Source organism: Heterodontus francisci, chromosome 47, assembly GCF_036365525.1.
Source record: "Heterodontus francisci isolate sHetFra1 chromosome 47, sHetFra1.hap1, whole genome shotgun sequence".
NCBI classification, from domain to species: domain Eukaryota; kingdom Metazoa; phylum Chordata; class Chondrichthyes; order Heterodontiformes; family Heterodontidae; genus Heterodontus; species Heterodontus francisci.
In genome coordinates this window covers 7,223,262-7,239,933 of record NC_090417.1, presented here as the reverse complement: position 1 = coordinate 7,239,933, position 16,672 = coordinate 7,223,262, and the positions used below count along the sequence as shown (strand labels likewise).

Genomic DNA, 16,672 nt, shown 5'->3' with positions numbered 1-16,672 from the left:
TTGGTACCTTGCCTAACTGGAACAGATTGATGAATCCTTGTGGGCTCTTCATCCCAGGGTACTATCACAGCTGATTCTGTTCTCGCCCAACTCCGAGCAGGGATGAGACCAAGATTGGCCAGTTTTTCTCTCCATCCATAGTTCAGGAGTGACGAGGCCAATTACACTACTGGTTAATACTCGCAGACCAAGTTTGGGACAGGAAACTTCCTGGTTCACATGACTTTGTGGAAAATTTCATTTTCCAATTGTGGCATCAATGGTGAAACTTCCCATTTAAACACAAATCCAAATGTATTGACAATGATTTGTCATTTGTTTCTTGACTCATAGAACCAAGAGATTGAAGAGCTGACTAAGATTTGTGACGAGCTGATTGCCAAACTAGGGAAAACCGAGTGAACCCACTACAGGACACTATACACGATAAAGCTTTCTGCAAACCTTCGTTCCTAAAGCACGCTGCCTTACTTAGAAAGAATACCCAACTACAATGCATCTGACGCCATAAAGCGGCAACACCCAGAAGTCTGCAAAGCACATGTGGCTGCTGGATCCGTCTTCATGCAATGTTTACTGCACAAACAGAAGAGATTGCCAAAACATTCCCAAAACTGTAGGCACCCAGTTTCTCGGACATGTAATTTGCTTTGCCGACACATTATTCTCACCTTTGTTGTCACCCTATCGTATTTACATCTTCAACTAAATATATAATGCTTAAAGGTGCCATCCAGTACTTTGCGTGTAATTATGACACTAGCCTTTTCTTGTCAGTTATGCTTTCAGCAACTTGCTTCAACTGATGGTAAATCCAGACAGTGAGTTCTGACCTTCTTTGGTATGATGTATTTGGTGCCACAATTCTCAAGGATCACTGGCCTGCTCTGAAATGAATGCTGACATGGCGCTGCCATGCTTCCGTCTGAGTTCTTGACTGTGGTAAAGTGTCTACAGCACAGTTTCAACGGAACCGCCAAACCCAGTGAGTTACCTGTGTCCTCCGACCCAATCATTGCCATGGCCTTTGGACAATCCCTGGCTTTCCATGTAAAATGGGAGCATTAAACAGTGCCAATGAACGTCAATAATGTTTTTTTTTCTGTAAAGCAGTATTGATACATTTTTGTGGAAGTAATATGGAACAAGTACAGATGTTAAACATTGCTTTTGTTTCTCAGCATTCTGATGGTGCATGCACACTCGTCATTGGAACCTGGGAGATCATCACTCCCAAGATCGCTTTGGGTTTGGAGGCCCCATTCACATTGGCACCTCGAAAACACAATCAGAACTTTATCCTTGGAGTGGATACAACTGAGCAGAAATCCGTGCAAGTTTCTTCTCCCTAGCCCTGCTGACTGTTACCCATTGGTGACCGAAGCTGTAGTAGCTCAGGGTTGTGAGCTGTGCAGTTTGGGGCCCAAAACCACCAGGTGTTGGGCAGTAGCAGAAAGTTAGGTCCACAGATCAAATCTAGATCACACCTTGTCTTTTGCGTAGCTGTGAAGGCATACAGTGATGCTAAAGATGCTGTGCAGGCGCACCCTAAAGTATCTAGTTTGAGTTGAAGTGAAGGAACTCATTTTTCTCGGGATTCTCACCGTTCTAATACTCAGGGGTTTTGCAAGCCTGGGCTTGAGGTTTGAGATGTTGGCACACAGTTGTGTTACTCACTGACCCTTGAATGGCTTCTTTTAAAGCAAGATTTTCCTCACACCGTAGAACACAGCACGTAAATGTATTCACATTTTCATAGGTGCCATACTGTTAATAGTATCATGGGATTTTGAACGCACAAAAATCTCTGTACACTGAATATATGTTTGAATAATTAGAGAATGTTTTAAGCCCTGAAACTGACTGATAATAGTGCATTTACTCAATTTCTTGGTCCAGAGTCTTGTGTTTCCTCACCCTCCCCTTCACTTCCACAACAGCTAGACATTAACTGTTGATTTCAGAATCATCACTGCAGACTGAACTCTGCAATTCAATGAGAGATTTTATTTTACTTCTGTCTGAATCAATAACTTTCTGATATTGTGGTAGAGCCAGTGGAATAGGGTATTGGTAATTCAAGTACAAGTCCTTTTACTGTGTCGTTTCCACTGTGACTTGTCTGAATAACCTGCACCAGCCAGATGTTCCTTTTGTATTTGTCTTTGTTTTTGCCTTGGCCATATTAAGCTGCTTTTCACTTCAAAAAACCCTTCACCTGCATAATTTTTATATACAGATATATTTGTCTTTTATATGTTATGGTTCAATGAAGATTTTTAAAGTTGTAACTACAAAAAAAACTGAAAAGATGTTATAAAATTTTAATTCCATGTACTAATATATTTTTTCCATTGTCATTGCCTGAATAAAAATAATGGTGAGTTTCACTTGCATCAGCAACCTGTTCTGCATTCTAGCTTTTGCACTACAAAGCAAAGTTAAGGAAGGAATGAGATGCTTCAGGCTCCTCATGCTGTGGATTGTGATCTCTGATGTGGCCACACATTTTGTCTTGATGCCATTTTGTTGCCTAACAAGTGAAGGAAGGTTCTGAACTCTCTTCTCCTTTTCCATTTCAGCAGCAATGGGTTTGTTTCTTTTATACACTGGTAGAGACGAGCAGAAGCATGTCAGTCCCTATGTGGCAGCAGTCACAAAATCAGGTGAAAAACTCAAATGCTAGAAGGCTGAAAATGAAAATACGAGGTGCTGAAACTAGCAGCAGGTCCATCATTAAAAAATTAAGGTTGTGAATGCAGAGTCTTTTTCGAAAGAGAAGAGAGAAGGGTTCTTTGTAACCCACACAAGTTGTGAAAAGATTGCACAAAAGGGAAATTTGGTTTCAACTCAGTGGGGAAAGAGCGTCTGGCGGATTGCAAAACGAGCCACCCACCAATATCTTGAGTCTTCCATCTACACTCATTATAGATGAAACATTCAGACTGAATTCAGGCAAGAGAGGTGAAGAGGTTTCAATGTAGTGAGATTCAAAACATTCCTGTCCATCACTGAAGAATAGCAAAACCTCAACGTACTTTTGCATCATTTTCAATTCTCTTTCAATGATGACAATACATTATGGCACTCTCTTTCCATATATCAATATCACATTGGAACAGTCCAACCTGCTAGCAATTCTAGCACTCGAGAAACGGTTGGCTAAAAAATGAATATGAATTAAGATTGCAGGTGAAGTTAAGGAAGATCTATTTAAGATTTTCATCCACATGTTTAAATTCCCTAATGGTATTGCTGTTTCCTATCTCTGTCACCTCCTCGAAACAAACCTCCAACCCCTCCTCTGACTCTGGCCTCATGCTTCCCCCTCCTTTAAGCCCACCATTGGTGGCTGTGCCTTCATCCACCTGGGCCCCACTCGAGAATTCCCTTCTTAAACCGTTCCACCTCTCCTCCTTCTCTCTCACTTTAAACCCTCACTTTTGATCATGCTTTTTGGCAATTCTAATTTTTTTTTGGCTTGACACTTCTCTGCATTAAAGATGCAATAATTACGCAAGTTAAAGTGTTAATTATTTCAGTTTTACAGAGCCCTTTTCTGCACTGATATTTTTTCTTCAATGTCATACCCTATTGTTTAACTTGGCATTAAGTGTGTTCCTTAAGCATATTATCATCAGATGATTGACCCTGTGCTGAACTAGATTAATAATAAGCCCTTAATACAAAACAACTGCCTCTCTTACTGCCAGAAATCCAACAGTGCCAGAAACAAAAAGACAATAATGAAGACCATCCTGTTTACAGGAGTGATGCTGCTACTATCAAATCAATGTAAGTAAAAATGCTGCTTTTTTCAAGAAGAATTACCACTACAACTTTCTGCAGCCTACTGGAACTTTGCATTTCTACTGTTGTTGTCTTAGCTGTTGGAATTTCTGCAGCAGGGGAAATGGTGTACGTGGGCTCAAAGCGCAAGAAGAAAAGATCAGTGGAGAAAAGGGCTCTGTAAAACTGAAATCATTAACATTTTAACGTAAACTTTAAAACATTATTTTTACAGTGTTACAGAATATATTGGGCCAGATTTTAACTCCACAAGTGGATGGGTTTTGAGATGTTAAATCTCGCCCATTGTGTTGGAAATTTTAAAGAACGTAAGTAATTTTATAATTGTTATTTCTGTTCTTCGAGAATATATTACTTCCTGAAAAAGCTTTTGAAATTCTTTAAAGACCCACATCAAACAAAATGTGTAATAATTAGTAAGCAAATGTAGCATTAACACGAGCAGAAACAAGACTTCAGAAAGACTTGCCTGCAATCAAGTTAGAATTATGAATATAAAGTCCTGACAGTAAGTAATCCAGCAACTTCCTGTGAAATGTACAAGGTGTGGAATGAGCAGCTTTTAATTGATGGAAATGTTTCCTCAAGAATAATTCTGAGAGCTGTAGATGTATCTTTGTACGGAGCTGGATGATAATAAATAACCACCAACTGAGACAAAATCCGGAAATCAATGACTGCTTTTATATTTATAGACTGAAAAAAGTAGTGCATTTATATAGTGTCTTTCACAACCTCTGGATGTCCATTTTTTTTTTTTTTGCAAATCATTTTGGAAATACATTTTAAGTGTAGTCACCGTTGTAATGTTGGAAAGACGGCAGACAATTTGTGCCCAGCAAGGTCCCACGAACAGCAAGAGATAATTATCAGATAATTTCTTTTAGTGATGTTGGTTGAGGGATAAATATTGGCCAGGAAAGTGGGAGAACTCTTAGAACCTAAGAACCATAGAAAAGTTACGGCACAGAAGGAGGCCATTCAGCCCATCGTGTCTGTGCCGGCTGAAAAAAAAACTAGCCACCCAGTCTAATCCCACCTGATTGAGGTATATAAAATTATGAGGGGCATAGATAGGAAGAGACTTTTTCCCTTAGCGGAGGGGTCAATAAACAGGGGGCACAGATTTAAGGTAAGGGGCAGAAGGTTTCGAGGGGATTTGAGGAAAACAATTTTCACTCGGAGGGTGTTTGGAATCTGGAACGCACTGCCTGAAGGGGTGGTCGAGGCAGGAACACTTACAACATTTAAGAAGTACTTAAGATTAGAATTTGAACACTATAGCTTACAAGGCGATAGGCCAAGTGCTGGAAAATGGGATTAGCATGGATAGGTGCTTGATTGCCAGCACAGACACGGTGGGCTGAAGGGCCTGTTTCTGTGCTGTATAACTCTGACTCTTCCAGCGACTCTTTTATGTCCACCTGAGAAGGCAAAAGGGATGAGGGGGGGTGCGCAGTGCTGGTGGCTGGATACCAATTGAAACTTAGTAACTCTGACAATGTAGCACAGGAGTGACAGTTTGGATTTTATGCTCAAGTCTCCGCAGTGGGCCTTGAACCCACAGCCTGTGACTCGCAGGTAAGAGTGTCAGCACTGACACTGGAAGAGGATTTGGAGAGAATGATATGATTGCCTGACCAGCAACAGTGGTATAAGGAAATCAACAGACTGCAACACAAGTGTGAGCTGATAATGCATTTTGGCAGAAGGGATAGGGTGAGGACATATTGACAATGCTGCTGTTCGAAAGAGGGCAAGAACAGAGGGACCTGCGGGTGCATATGACTCAATCTTTGAAGGTGGCAGGACATATTGAGAGTGTGTGCAGCAAAGCATATATGAACATACAAACGTATGAATTAGGATCAGAAGTATGTCACTTGCCCTTGAGCCTGATCCGCCAATCAATAAAATCATGGCTGCTCTGATTGTAACTTAGACTGCACATTCCCACCTACCCCCGATATTCATTCACCACCTTGCTTATCAAGAATCTATCTACCTCTGCCTTAAAAAATATTTAAAGACTCTGCTTCCACCGCCTTTTGAGGAACAGAGAACCCTCAGAGAAAAAATTTCTCATCTCTGTCTTAAATGGGCAAGCCTTTATTTTTGAATAGTGCCCGCCAGTTCTCGATTCTCCAACAAGGGGAAATTTCTCTGCCTCCACTCTCAAGACCCCTCAGGATCTTACATGTTTCAATTAAGTCACCTCTTATTCTTCAAACTTCAGCCGATACATGCTTATCCTGTCCAGCCTTTCCTCATAAGACAACTTGCTTATTCCAGGTATATCTAGTAAACCTTCTCCGAAATGCTTCCAACGCATTTACATCCTTAAATAAGGAGACCAATACTGTACACAGTAATCCAGATGTGGTCTCACCAATGCTCTGGATAACTGAAGCATAACTTCCCGACTTAATATATTCAATTCCCCTCACAATAAATGATAACATTCTATTAGCTTTCCTAATTACTTGCTGAATCTACACACTAACCTTCATAAATAGATGTATTGAGTATAAAAGCAGGGAAGTTATGCTGAAACTTTATAAATCTCTCGTTCAGCCCCAACTAAAGTGTCATGCCCAGTTCTGGTCACCACTTTCTAGGAAGGATCTGAGGGTCCTTGAGAGGGTGCATGTAATGAGTTCTTTATATTGTCTGATGCAACATAAATGAGATGCGTGGAGTCCAGTTGGTTGAAGATCTCAAACAGGTTTATCGCAGCGAAACAGTGATATACAGTACCGTGCAAACTATTTACAGAACCATCCTCGAAGTGTTAAAGTTGCAGAGTGAGTCTGGCTTTGGGTCACATGACTACATCCTGGTATTTAGCTCATTAGCATACTAAGATCTTAAAGGGACTTCACTCTTCAAGGCAATCATACAACATCCCCTTTCTTTCCAAAGATAAGTTTCATATGGTAAAAGTACATAAAATTAGCTATCAAAATTAGTTATGCAGGATATAGATCAAAAAATTTACAGGTATAGAAGCTTCAGAGTCCATATATCGTTTTGGTGGTTTGACAACTCTTCCAGATCTGATGATGGTCTCACCTTCTGGGGATATGGATTTCACCCTGGGCTGTTTTGGGTTTGCAGGCATGTTTTTGATGTGTTGGTTGTTGTCCGGTTGTTCCATCACACCCTCGTTGTCAGAGTGTGTTGGTTTGATGTCCGCTGTGCGCAATTGGAGTATTGCACACTTCTCTTCGTTGGCTTCAGTTCCTTCACAACACCACTCCGCTACCTCTGCGGGTAACCATGTTCTCATTGTGGGGTGTCTGACAGTGACCTTTTGTCCCACATGTAGCTGAGGTACTTCCACCCCCGTGTGTCGGTCATGCACCATCTTCATTCTCCCGTTTTTCGAGCAGTGTCTCCTGCACCTCAGAGAATTTGGACAGATGATGGCTTGGAAGAGTCGTCCACACTTGTCTGCCAAACATAATCTCTGCTGGAGACAGTAGCCCCATAGCCACAGGTGTAGCTCTGAGAGCATAGCAACACGAAAATCTTGTTTCGTTACACTACACTTTAGGATTAGTGCTTTGACTGTGCGAACCATTCACTCGGCAAGACCATTATCTGTCCAAATTCTCTCAGATGCAGGAGAGATAGCTCGAAAAAAGGCAATTGTACAACAGTGAAGAGGAGATTTACCAGAATAGTTCCAGGGATGGAGGATTTTAGTTACAAGGTTAGGTCGGAAAAGCTGGGTTTGTTCTTCTTGGAGTAAAGGAGATTGAAGGGAGATTTGATAGAGGTGTACAAGATTATGACAGGTTTTTCAGATAAGTTAAAGAAGGAGAAATTGTTCCCGTTAACTGATGGTACAGGGACTAGGAGACACAGATTGAAGATTTTGGGCAAGGGATGCAGAGAGAATGTGAGGAAGAACTTTTTTACACAGGGAGTGGTAATGGCCTGGTAATTACAGCCCACGATGGTTGCGGAAGTGGAGAAAATCAATGATTTCAAAAGGAAACTACATAGGTACGTCAAGGGAATAAACTTGCAGGGCCAGGGGGATCATTCAGTGGAATGGGACTGACTGGATTGCTCCGTGGAGAGCCAGCACAGACTCGATGGGCCAAATGGCCTCCTTCTATGCCATAAATGATTCTGTGACTTTCTAGCAACACTGTACAGAAAGGCTTCACCTGACTCTTGCAAAATGACATTCCTACTATGACAAAGCTGCACTTTGCCCTGTCGACCTTTAGCTTTTCTCTATTATGGTAAGACTGCCAAGATGAACAGACTTTTGTTCAGTAAGGATACCATGAGATTTAGAGTAAAGGCATGTAAATGAGGTTGCAGTTCAGATCAGCCATGATCTAATTGAATGACAGAACAGGCCTCTCCATATGGCTTCTTTCAGAGGTGAGTTTTGTGCCTTTGGTATTGGTCAGGTGGGTCAGTAGATGTCTTTTCACCTAAGTAACGCGACATGAAATCCTATGACATTGATCACAAGTCGTGGGAGTCAGTTGCCAGCGTTCGCCAGAGCTGGCGGGCAGCCATAAAGGCGGGGCTAAAGTGTGGCGAGTCGAAGAGACTTAGTAGTTGGCAGGAAAAAAGACAGAAGCGCAAGGGAAGAGCCAACTGTGTAACAGCCCCGACAAACAAATTTTTCTGCAGCACCTGTGGAAGAGTCTGTCACTCTAGTACTGGCCTTTATAGCCACTCCAGGCGCGGCTCCACACACCACTGACCACCTCCAGGCGCTTACTCATTGTCTCTCGAGATAAGGAGGCCAAAGACAGAATTACAAAAACACTTTTTTGGACCCTTACTTGACCTCCCTCATGGGGGCTCGCAGTGATTCCAGCCTTCTGCCTCATTCATAGCCTATGGTTGTATTTAACAATGAATGTGTCCTCAGCTGTCAGTTCAGGAAGAAGTCAATCATTCCTAATATGGAGAATAGTTTTTTCATAAAAGTGTTACTTTCTAGAATTTATGAATGACATAAATTAATCTCAAGCACAAAAGTAAACTGAGCTGCTGCTGACTTATCAGTTGTAACATAAGTCAGTGAAGTGTGTGGGCTATTGTAGTGGGTTTTATTGAGTACTGCTGAGATTAGTGAAGGCCAGTGCATACAGTACAGTACAGCTGAGGGTTGCCAAAGCAGGGACATAGGGATTGCTATGGCAGGAAAGAGCTGGGTTGTGCTAGCAGGCATTAGATGAAGACTGATGGCAGAGATCATACTGAAGATTGCTGGCATTTTCTTCGACCGAATGTGCACACATTCCTGGAGACGACTGCCACTTCCTGTTAGCACTGCTGTTTCCTTACCTTTGGCATGTGTTTAAACAGCTGAATTCACAAATCTTCCCTCTTCAAAAGTAGCTAAGGAGCTGATTAGCAGCTCGAGATGTTGAAACTGATTATTAGTGTTCAGATGCTCACAGTTTGGACAGTTTCTGCCAGGTGAGGCCATTGTATTAACAGAGATCAAAGGCAACAGCAGCAGGAAACCACGATGAAGCCTTTATTTTGCCTCACAGATGACATTCACAAACGGTGCACCCTAGTAATTACTTCTAACAGATGAAAATGTAGAGCATTATCATTTTACACACAAATTGCTACTTCCTCCATTCAAACTACAAACTCCAGTCAACTAAACAACCTGCAGGGTTATCACTCAATTGGCAATAATTTCCCTTCAGTACGTACACAGTTATTCATCCATGTGGAGGCCCAGAGAGTGTGAGGGTAGGCTTTTTCATGGGAAGGGTAGGTGTAGAGTGAACAGCAGGGATCGAACTAGCGAAAGATAAATTCATCTTCGCACATTAACAGATGGAGACTTCCAGTTCGAGCAGTGGAAGCTAAAATCCTGGAATCTCTTCCGAAATAATTAGACGTTGAAAGGGGAGGGCTTTAGGGTCTTACTGGGTGGATGAACTATGGTCAGGCGATTGGCATTCCTCATCCATTGCTACCTTGTGCCCGATTATGTCCCCTCACTCAACAAGCAGCAATCATTGGTTAGGAGTAGAGATGCTAACCCTTCAAAAATGTTCTGGAGTCTCCAGGAATTAAAGATTAATCTCCTGGAAGCTGCTGCAAGCAAACACAGGAGAAAAATCTCCTGGGCATTTTAAGAAAAGCATTATTTGAGTGCTTTTGTTCACTAGATATAAGAATATCAGACATAGGAAAAAAACTGTTTGACTGACAGTCAAGGTTCTCCAATTTATGAATCATTTTCGACTTGGCAGTGTGCCTTGAGGGTGGGCGTGTCAGGACAGAAGAAATGCCTAGTGGTGTTTGTGCCACGAATAAATCCAATCACAGTTGGCAACCTCAGCTAAACGCCATGAATTAGGACCACGGGCAGACAGGCCTCTTTCTGGCTTGGAGCCGCAAAAGTTCATTGCAGAGCCCCCTTGCTGCCAGTCTCGCTGAGGTCACGAATCAAAGATAGGCCAACAACTAACAAAAAAAGCATCTTCTGATCTCCATCGATCAGTTACACACTGGCTCAACCCCAGCATAGTCTTTGAAGGAGCTTCTGAAGAGCTGTCAATATGAGAAAGCTCGAATAGTTGATTTGAGCATCGCAGAAGAGACAAAAGTTCCCACTGAACATTTCCAGTAACTGCATGAAAAACGTAGGGGTGGGAGAACTGTTGGGACAAGATTCCTAAGTGACATTATGTATGAACATTCATACACTGCTGTTTGGCCATTTTTCCCCAGTTTCATGACGTTTTGTCCTTCTGTTTGGTGTACTTCACAGAGCTACAACTTTCCAAATCACTTCCTGCAGAACTGCAGCAGTGCACTTCATAAAAATCCATGAGTTTATGAGATAACTAGCATTGTGATAGATTTTCCTTTGAGTGAAGAATTTGAGCTAAGTGATTTCGCAGGCTTATCTGCTTTCTTTGGCTTGTGTGCAGGTCGGGCATTGAAATGCTACACCTGTGTCGCATCGAGTGAGGAGGATTGTAACAAACAGGGGCCACAGACTTGCCCACAGTTTGCAGACAGCTGTTCCATAATCACAGGACCAAGTGAGTACAGCCTGACCGAGAGGAAAACTGCCTGTGACTATTTCTCGAAATAGTTAAACTTCTCTTTCTACATGTATGCCTGCTTGGAAATGAAACTGAGAAACACCCGATTCTTGCCTAATGCCACATGAATGTCAAATAATAATTCCTTCGGAGTGAATTTTGAAGCTGCCATTTTGAGATCACTTTGCCAGTGAAAGAAAGGGTTGCCTTTGTTCATATTGAGGGACTTATTTGCCTCACTGTTACTATTGAATGAAAATAAAGGTCTGGAAACAGACAGGAGGAAAGCAGTAACAGACCTTTAGCGTATATCAACACTTTTTACTGTTGTTCCCACACCCATCCAGAAACATCTTGCAAATAGGCAAAAAAAAACCTTTCTGCTCATTAAGCTAAACCAACCAGGATTTGCAACATAGTAGCTTTACAAAAGCAGACCACTTCTGGAAACACAAATGCTGTCACTGGTATAGGTCCTGCAAAATATTGCACTGACCACACAGACTGCAGTCCCTATACACAGCACATAATGACACAAACACCACTGGCATTTCTTCTGTCCTCAAAAGAACAAATAATTCAATTACAGACATGCATTCCCTATGCCAGTTTATTATCAAAGGGAAGTGCAATAGTTTAAATTGTGCACTCGGCTCTAGATTTATAACTGCAGATGTTTTAAATTTTACCAGCATTGCACTGCTTAACAGGCCCAATATAACTGGCCGCACTTTCAACCTCAACTGCAGATTGATTAAAAAGGCAAATGCAACAAAAGCTCCTGCTTTAAGTTAAAACCCTCCCTTCCAAGAAAATTATTTAACTTCTTGATCAACATTACTAGATTTTAATCAGTTCTCGTCCTTTGTGAAAGGCGAGTGATATGGCAAGAGTATAAAATTAACATAAATAACCCTGCACCCACACTATGATAAAGCTAAAGGAGCAGGAAAGCCCAGGAGTACTTTTTGTTCAAGCTGTTCATTGTCGGGTGGGGATTCATTGAGACAAGATGGATAGTAAATGAGACCCAGTGTATATAAAATGTGTTAGAAATGGAGATTCATTGGAGCCAAGTAGATAGTAATTCAGATGAAGTATGTCCGAAATGGGACTTGAGAGAAACCAAGTACTTCACAAGTGAAATCTGTGCAGATAAATTATGTTATTTCAGATGAACATGCTTTCACAGCCTCTAAGTTTAAATGCTCATGTGGCTCATGACTTTTACCAAAATCCAACCAGTAAATGGACTGGAGGGTGGCAAAATATTGAAGTGCAATTTATAGCCCATTTTTTACTTGATGTAAAGTCTTTTGATGAAGAACTACCTGAAGAAGGAGATTGATGCATGTTAGATGGAACTGATTAGGTTTAATTTCACAATTCAAGAGCAATTACCATGGGGTTGGGAATCCCAGGGAGACGATGGCAAGCAAATGAAAACTTAAAATAGCCATTCAGAAAGAGAGGTGTATTGGTAATTAAAAGTGTGACAAGACTGAGGCTTGCTGCAGCATTCTAACTTGTTGCATTTGAAGGACAGCTTTAAGATTATTCACACTTGTACATCCTCTGTTCCAGGCAGCGTGATTAAGTCCTGTTCATACAAGGCTTTCTGCGACCAAAAGCAGCTTGCCTCTGGTGGAGTAAATATGGACTGCTGCTTCACCGATGACTGTAATGGACCGGCCAAGGGCAAGAGTGCTAGCACTGGTAACAACAGTGGCACAACAATCCTCTACAACCCAACACTGATTCTAAGTGCTTTCCTTGCACGATGGTTATTGTGTACACTTTAAAACCATATTTTTTATCTTGCCATCAATTCCTGGTTGTAGCAATCAAAGCTTTTATGCAATATTTATTACTCCATGAGAAAATGCATCGGCACAACATAAAGAGTTCAAAAACATTTCAAAAATCAACATTTTTAAGGCCCATAAAAACCAAATTACCTAATGTTTATTGCAATCTTTCGACAAATATTGAGTGGAACTTCAATGAATGTGCGGCACTCAAAACAATTTGAACGAGTGTTTGGAGGTAGTATTCATTGCAATCTGTAACCATAACACATCCTAAACTTTGCAAACATATACTGCACGAATACAAGGTGCTACAAAAATGCAGAATGTAAAACAGCATTTTGCAAGTACATTGGAGAATTACAACACATAATACAAATCATTTCACTAAACATTGCTCAGACATGGACTCTGGTTGTTTCTAAATTGGTATCACCAACAGTTAATTCAAACACAAGCAGCACTTATATAACCCCTTTCAATACTTGCTTTGGATCTGCATGAAGGCACATTTGGAGATATTATAAAATAAAACCTGACTGAATGGACTGCATCACCTCAGAGAAGGTTGATGGAGTTCTCAATAACACACTGAAGAAAGTCAATGCTTTCTCGAAGAATTATGCATCTTTTTCTAGCTTTGGAAGTGACAACATTTTACTTAAAAATTGAATAATGTTTTTGCTTACAGACTTATCAATAAAGTGAATTTTCATTTTTAAATCTGTTGCTCATAATGATGAAATTTACCTTCAAAATGTACCAACTTTTATTGTTCAAAATAAATAATTTCCTATGAACTGATGGGTGACTGTGTTGAGAGTTTGACACAGGGAGTAAAGGGAGTGTTAGATTGCTGCTAGTTCTCTGTAACTTCATCTCTTTCTTAAATGCAACTACCTTCAGCTCCACATGTCTTCATGGCTGAAGAGAGACACTGAGTGACTAGCTTTGGGCAACTCTGAGGCTAGCAGGAAACATTTGTGCATGTTCCTCCATCTCAAATCTCCCATTTTCCCCTTCATCAGCAAGAAACAGTTATTGGGAGGTAAAAAGTCAACCTTATCCTAAGTGTAAAAAAAAAAGGCCAAGCAATAACAGAGCATCTTGCACATCTTCAGGATACCCAAGGCACCTTACAGCCAATGAATGAAGTTATCATCACGACTGTGATTCTGCTCCCTTTAGTGTTTTGAACCATTTTCAGCATGAATTATGTGAGAACCAGATGATGACATGTTGGGGTCTTGGGCACCAACAACATTCAGGAACCGCTGCACACTCCCTCCTAAATCCATTACCACACAAACGCGTAGTAAAATGCATTCAGAAATAGGCCTATAGCTTATTTACACACTGCATTAGTAGTAAAGCAAATCTTATTGCAATAGACTATGCTGCATTAGGCTACTTTCGGACAATACATTTTTGTACTTTTTGCATTAATCCACTGCTGTTCATCATCATTTAAGCAGAGACAAAGGTGCAAGGCTTTATTGCTTGCTAGATTATCAGGGAGACATTTAAACTCATCCAACCAAAAACTTATGGACAAACCACCTGCATTGTTGGTGGGTTGAACTAGCGGCAACTACCTCAATCAGTGACTTGCATACTTTGAAACTTCATGAAGGAGGGAAAAGGAGAATGCTAGTTATTACAGACACTCTTGCATGTCTTGCTTGATAACTCTCACCTCAACAATAGCAATGTATTCCCCTCTCTTTGCATCCATTGCATCAGTCACCTCCCTTATACAACTGTGGATGGTAAACTGTGAGATGTTGGGATGTCCCCCACTCCAGCCTGGAAGGAGCCCTACGTGAAGAAGTTCATGGCCACCGTCATTTTCACAGACACTGGCATTGCGTCCTTGTCAGCTGTGACTTTGCAGGTCTGCCTGTGATAGGTGGCACATTTCAGTGTGCACCTCCTTCGTAAAATGGAGACATCGCACACAGTACAATTGAAGATTTTGGCTGAATTTGCCCTACTGCTGAAAGCCCTTCTCTGCCCTCCTCCTCCCTCTTCCAGCAGCTTGTCCTTCTCTGTGTCACCTTTGCTCATTCTCCCTGTTATGCATGACTGGGCAAGTGGTCTGAGGCCTTGAAATGAAAACTAAAGCTTTCACCATGTGCCACACAGCATGACAACTTTACATGGCAGTACAACCACCAAATATTTTTACTATCTTAGCAACAGCCAGAAGAAAGCAATCAGCAACTAACCTGAAAATAATTCATAATCCCTTTTGTGAGGAATACTTCCTGCTGTTGAATGCATGTTCAGCTGTGTGGGGTTAAGAGAGGGAGTTAGTGAGAGCGTTAGGGTTGAAAATGGCACTACTAAATTCAACTCATTGTTTCACGCTGACTAATGTCACGATCTGCCTACTCTGCATACTTCCACCGTAGGCTCCTAGCGCGAGCACTACCAACCAACCTAAAATGACATTCTGCACCGTCCACACCAGAAGTGTGTACATGCACCACAGACACCGGTTTGGATATGAAATGACGCCTATAGCACCGAAAATACGGGAACTACAGAGCCCGATTCTGTGGCTTAAGAGCATGACAATAATAGCAATCAACATAGGATCGCCTACATGGGATTAAATGTCTTACTTAGAATGCATTCTTATACAGTTTGATAGAAGTCAGTACTTTTGAATGAAACAAACCTTTGTCGACCTCCATAGTATGATGTTGTAAATGTTACAAATTTCCAACACATCCATAATTTTCTGATCTTCAGTCAAAATGAAATAAATAAATAACCAAGCTGCACTTTGGCTTAACTTGTGGGAACTCACTCAGATTGTCGTGCTTTGATACCAATAATTGAAACAGACTGACCTAATTTTAAGTGAGTTAAAATCAGACCCCTCAGGAATGCAACAACTCTCACAACACTTGAGATTGGATGTTAATATTTAAGCATACTATTATCCTTCACAACATTGTCCTTGATTGTTCAGCCATGGGATACATTTCGTTTGTCTATTGACTTGTGAACAAAGTTATAGCTCATGGAATAAAAGGAATGGTAGCAAAATGGATACGAAATTGGCTGAGTGACGGGAAACAGGGAGTTGTGATTAATGGATGTTTTTCGGGCTGGAGGAAGGTTTGTAGTGGAGTTCCCCAGGGATCAGTGTTGGTACCCTTGCTTTTCCTGAGATATATTAATGACCTAGACCTTGGTGTACAGGGCACCAATTTAAAATTTGTGGATGAGACGAAACTTGGAAGCATTGTGAACCATGATGAAGACAGTGTAGAACTTCAAAACGACAAAGTCAAGATGGTGGAATGGGCAGACAAGTGGCAGATAAAATTGAATGCAGACAAATGTGAAGTAATTAATTTCGGTAGGAAGAACATAGAGAGATAAAATAAAATGAAGGGTACAATTCTAAAGTCGGTACAGGAGCAGAGGGACCTGGGTTATATGTGCATAAATCATTGAAGGTGGCAGGACAGGATGAGAGTGTGTTAATAACACATATAGCGTCCTAGGCTTTATTAATAGGGGCTTAGAGTACAAAAACAAGAAAGTTATGTTAGATTCCAAAAGAACATTGGTTTGGCCTCAGTTCTGGGCGCCACAATTTTTAAAAATTCATTCATCGGATGTGGGCATCGCTGGCTAGACCAGCATTTATTGCCCATCCCTAATTGCCCTTGAGAAGGTGATGGTGAGCTGCCTTCTTGAACCGCTGCAGTCCATGTGAGGTAGGTATACCCACACTGCTTTTGGAAAGAGAGTTCCAGGATTTTGACAAAGCAACAGTGAAGGAACAGCGATATAGTTCCAAGTCAGAATGGTGTGTGACTTGGAGGGGAACTTACAGCTGGTGATGTTCCCATGCATTTGCTGCCCTTGTCCTTCTAGTTGGTAGAGGTCGGGGGTTTGGAAGGTGCTGTCGAAGGAGCCTTGGTGCATTGCTGCAGTGCATCTTGTAGATGGTACACACTGCTGCCACTGTGCGTCGGT

General features: G+C 41.4%; 2 protein-coding genes across 5 annotated transcripts in view; both read left to right on the top strand.

Moving 5' to 3' along the window:
* Positions 1-2,347, top strand: part of tacc1 (transforming, acidic coiled-coil containing protein 1) — an 85,674-nt gene extending 83,327 nt beyond the window's left edge. For 2 of the 3 annotated variants that reach the window (XM_068023167.1, XM_068023166.1), the window contains exon 13: positions 334-2,345. In XM_068023167.1, coding sequence (XP_067879268.1) covers positions 334-402 — 69 coding nt within the window. In that variant the 3' untranslated portion in view covers positions 403-2,345. Of the gene's footprint in view, positions 1-333 lie in introns of all 3 variants that reach the window. The other variant, XM_068023168.1, reaches the window with a different exon arrangement.
* Positions 2,348-3,718: 1,371 nt separating this feature from the next.
* si:ch211-113d22.2 (urokinase plasminogen activator surface receptor) lies at positions 3,719-13,430 on the top strand. 2 transcript variants are annotated; one of them, XM_068023169.1, is made up of 3 exons: positions 3,719-3,795; positions 10,749-10,862; positions 12,450-13,430. In XM_068023169.1, exons 1-3 carry the CDS (start codon positions 3,747-3,749, stop codon positions 12,665-12,667), a joined length of 381 nt encoding a protein of 126 aa, XP_067879270.1. In that variant the 5' UTR covers positions 3,719-3,746; the 3' UTR covers positions 12,668-13,430. The 2 variants fall into 2 exon arrangements, with proteins under 2 accessions (XP_067879270.1, XP_067879271.1); XM_068023170.1 differs by lacking the exon at positions 3,719-3,795 and adding an exon at positions 8,131-8,211.
* Positions 13,431-16,672: the final 3,242 nt, after the last annotated feature.

What these genes read in the sequence shown, in the direction of transcription:
- si:ch211-113d22.2 (XM_068023169.1), top strand. Translation starts at nt 3,747, where the DNA reads ATGAAGACCATCCTGTTTACAGGAGTGATGCTGCTACTATCAAATCAA. An exon ending in GCTGCTACTATCAAATCAAT is followed by an intron (nt 3,796 to 10,748) that starts GTAAGTAAAAAT and finishes GCTTGTGTGCAG; the next exon opens with GTCGGGCATTGAAATGCTAC. An exon ending in TTCCATAATCACAGGACCAA is followed by an intron (nt 10,863 to 12,449) that starts GTGAGTACAGCC and finishes CCTCTGTTCCAG; the next exon opens with GCAGCGTGATTAAGTCCTGT.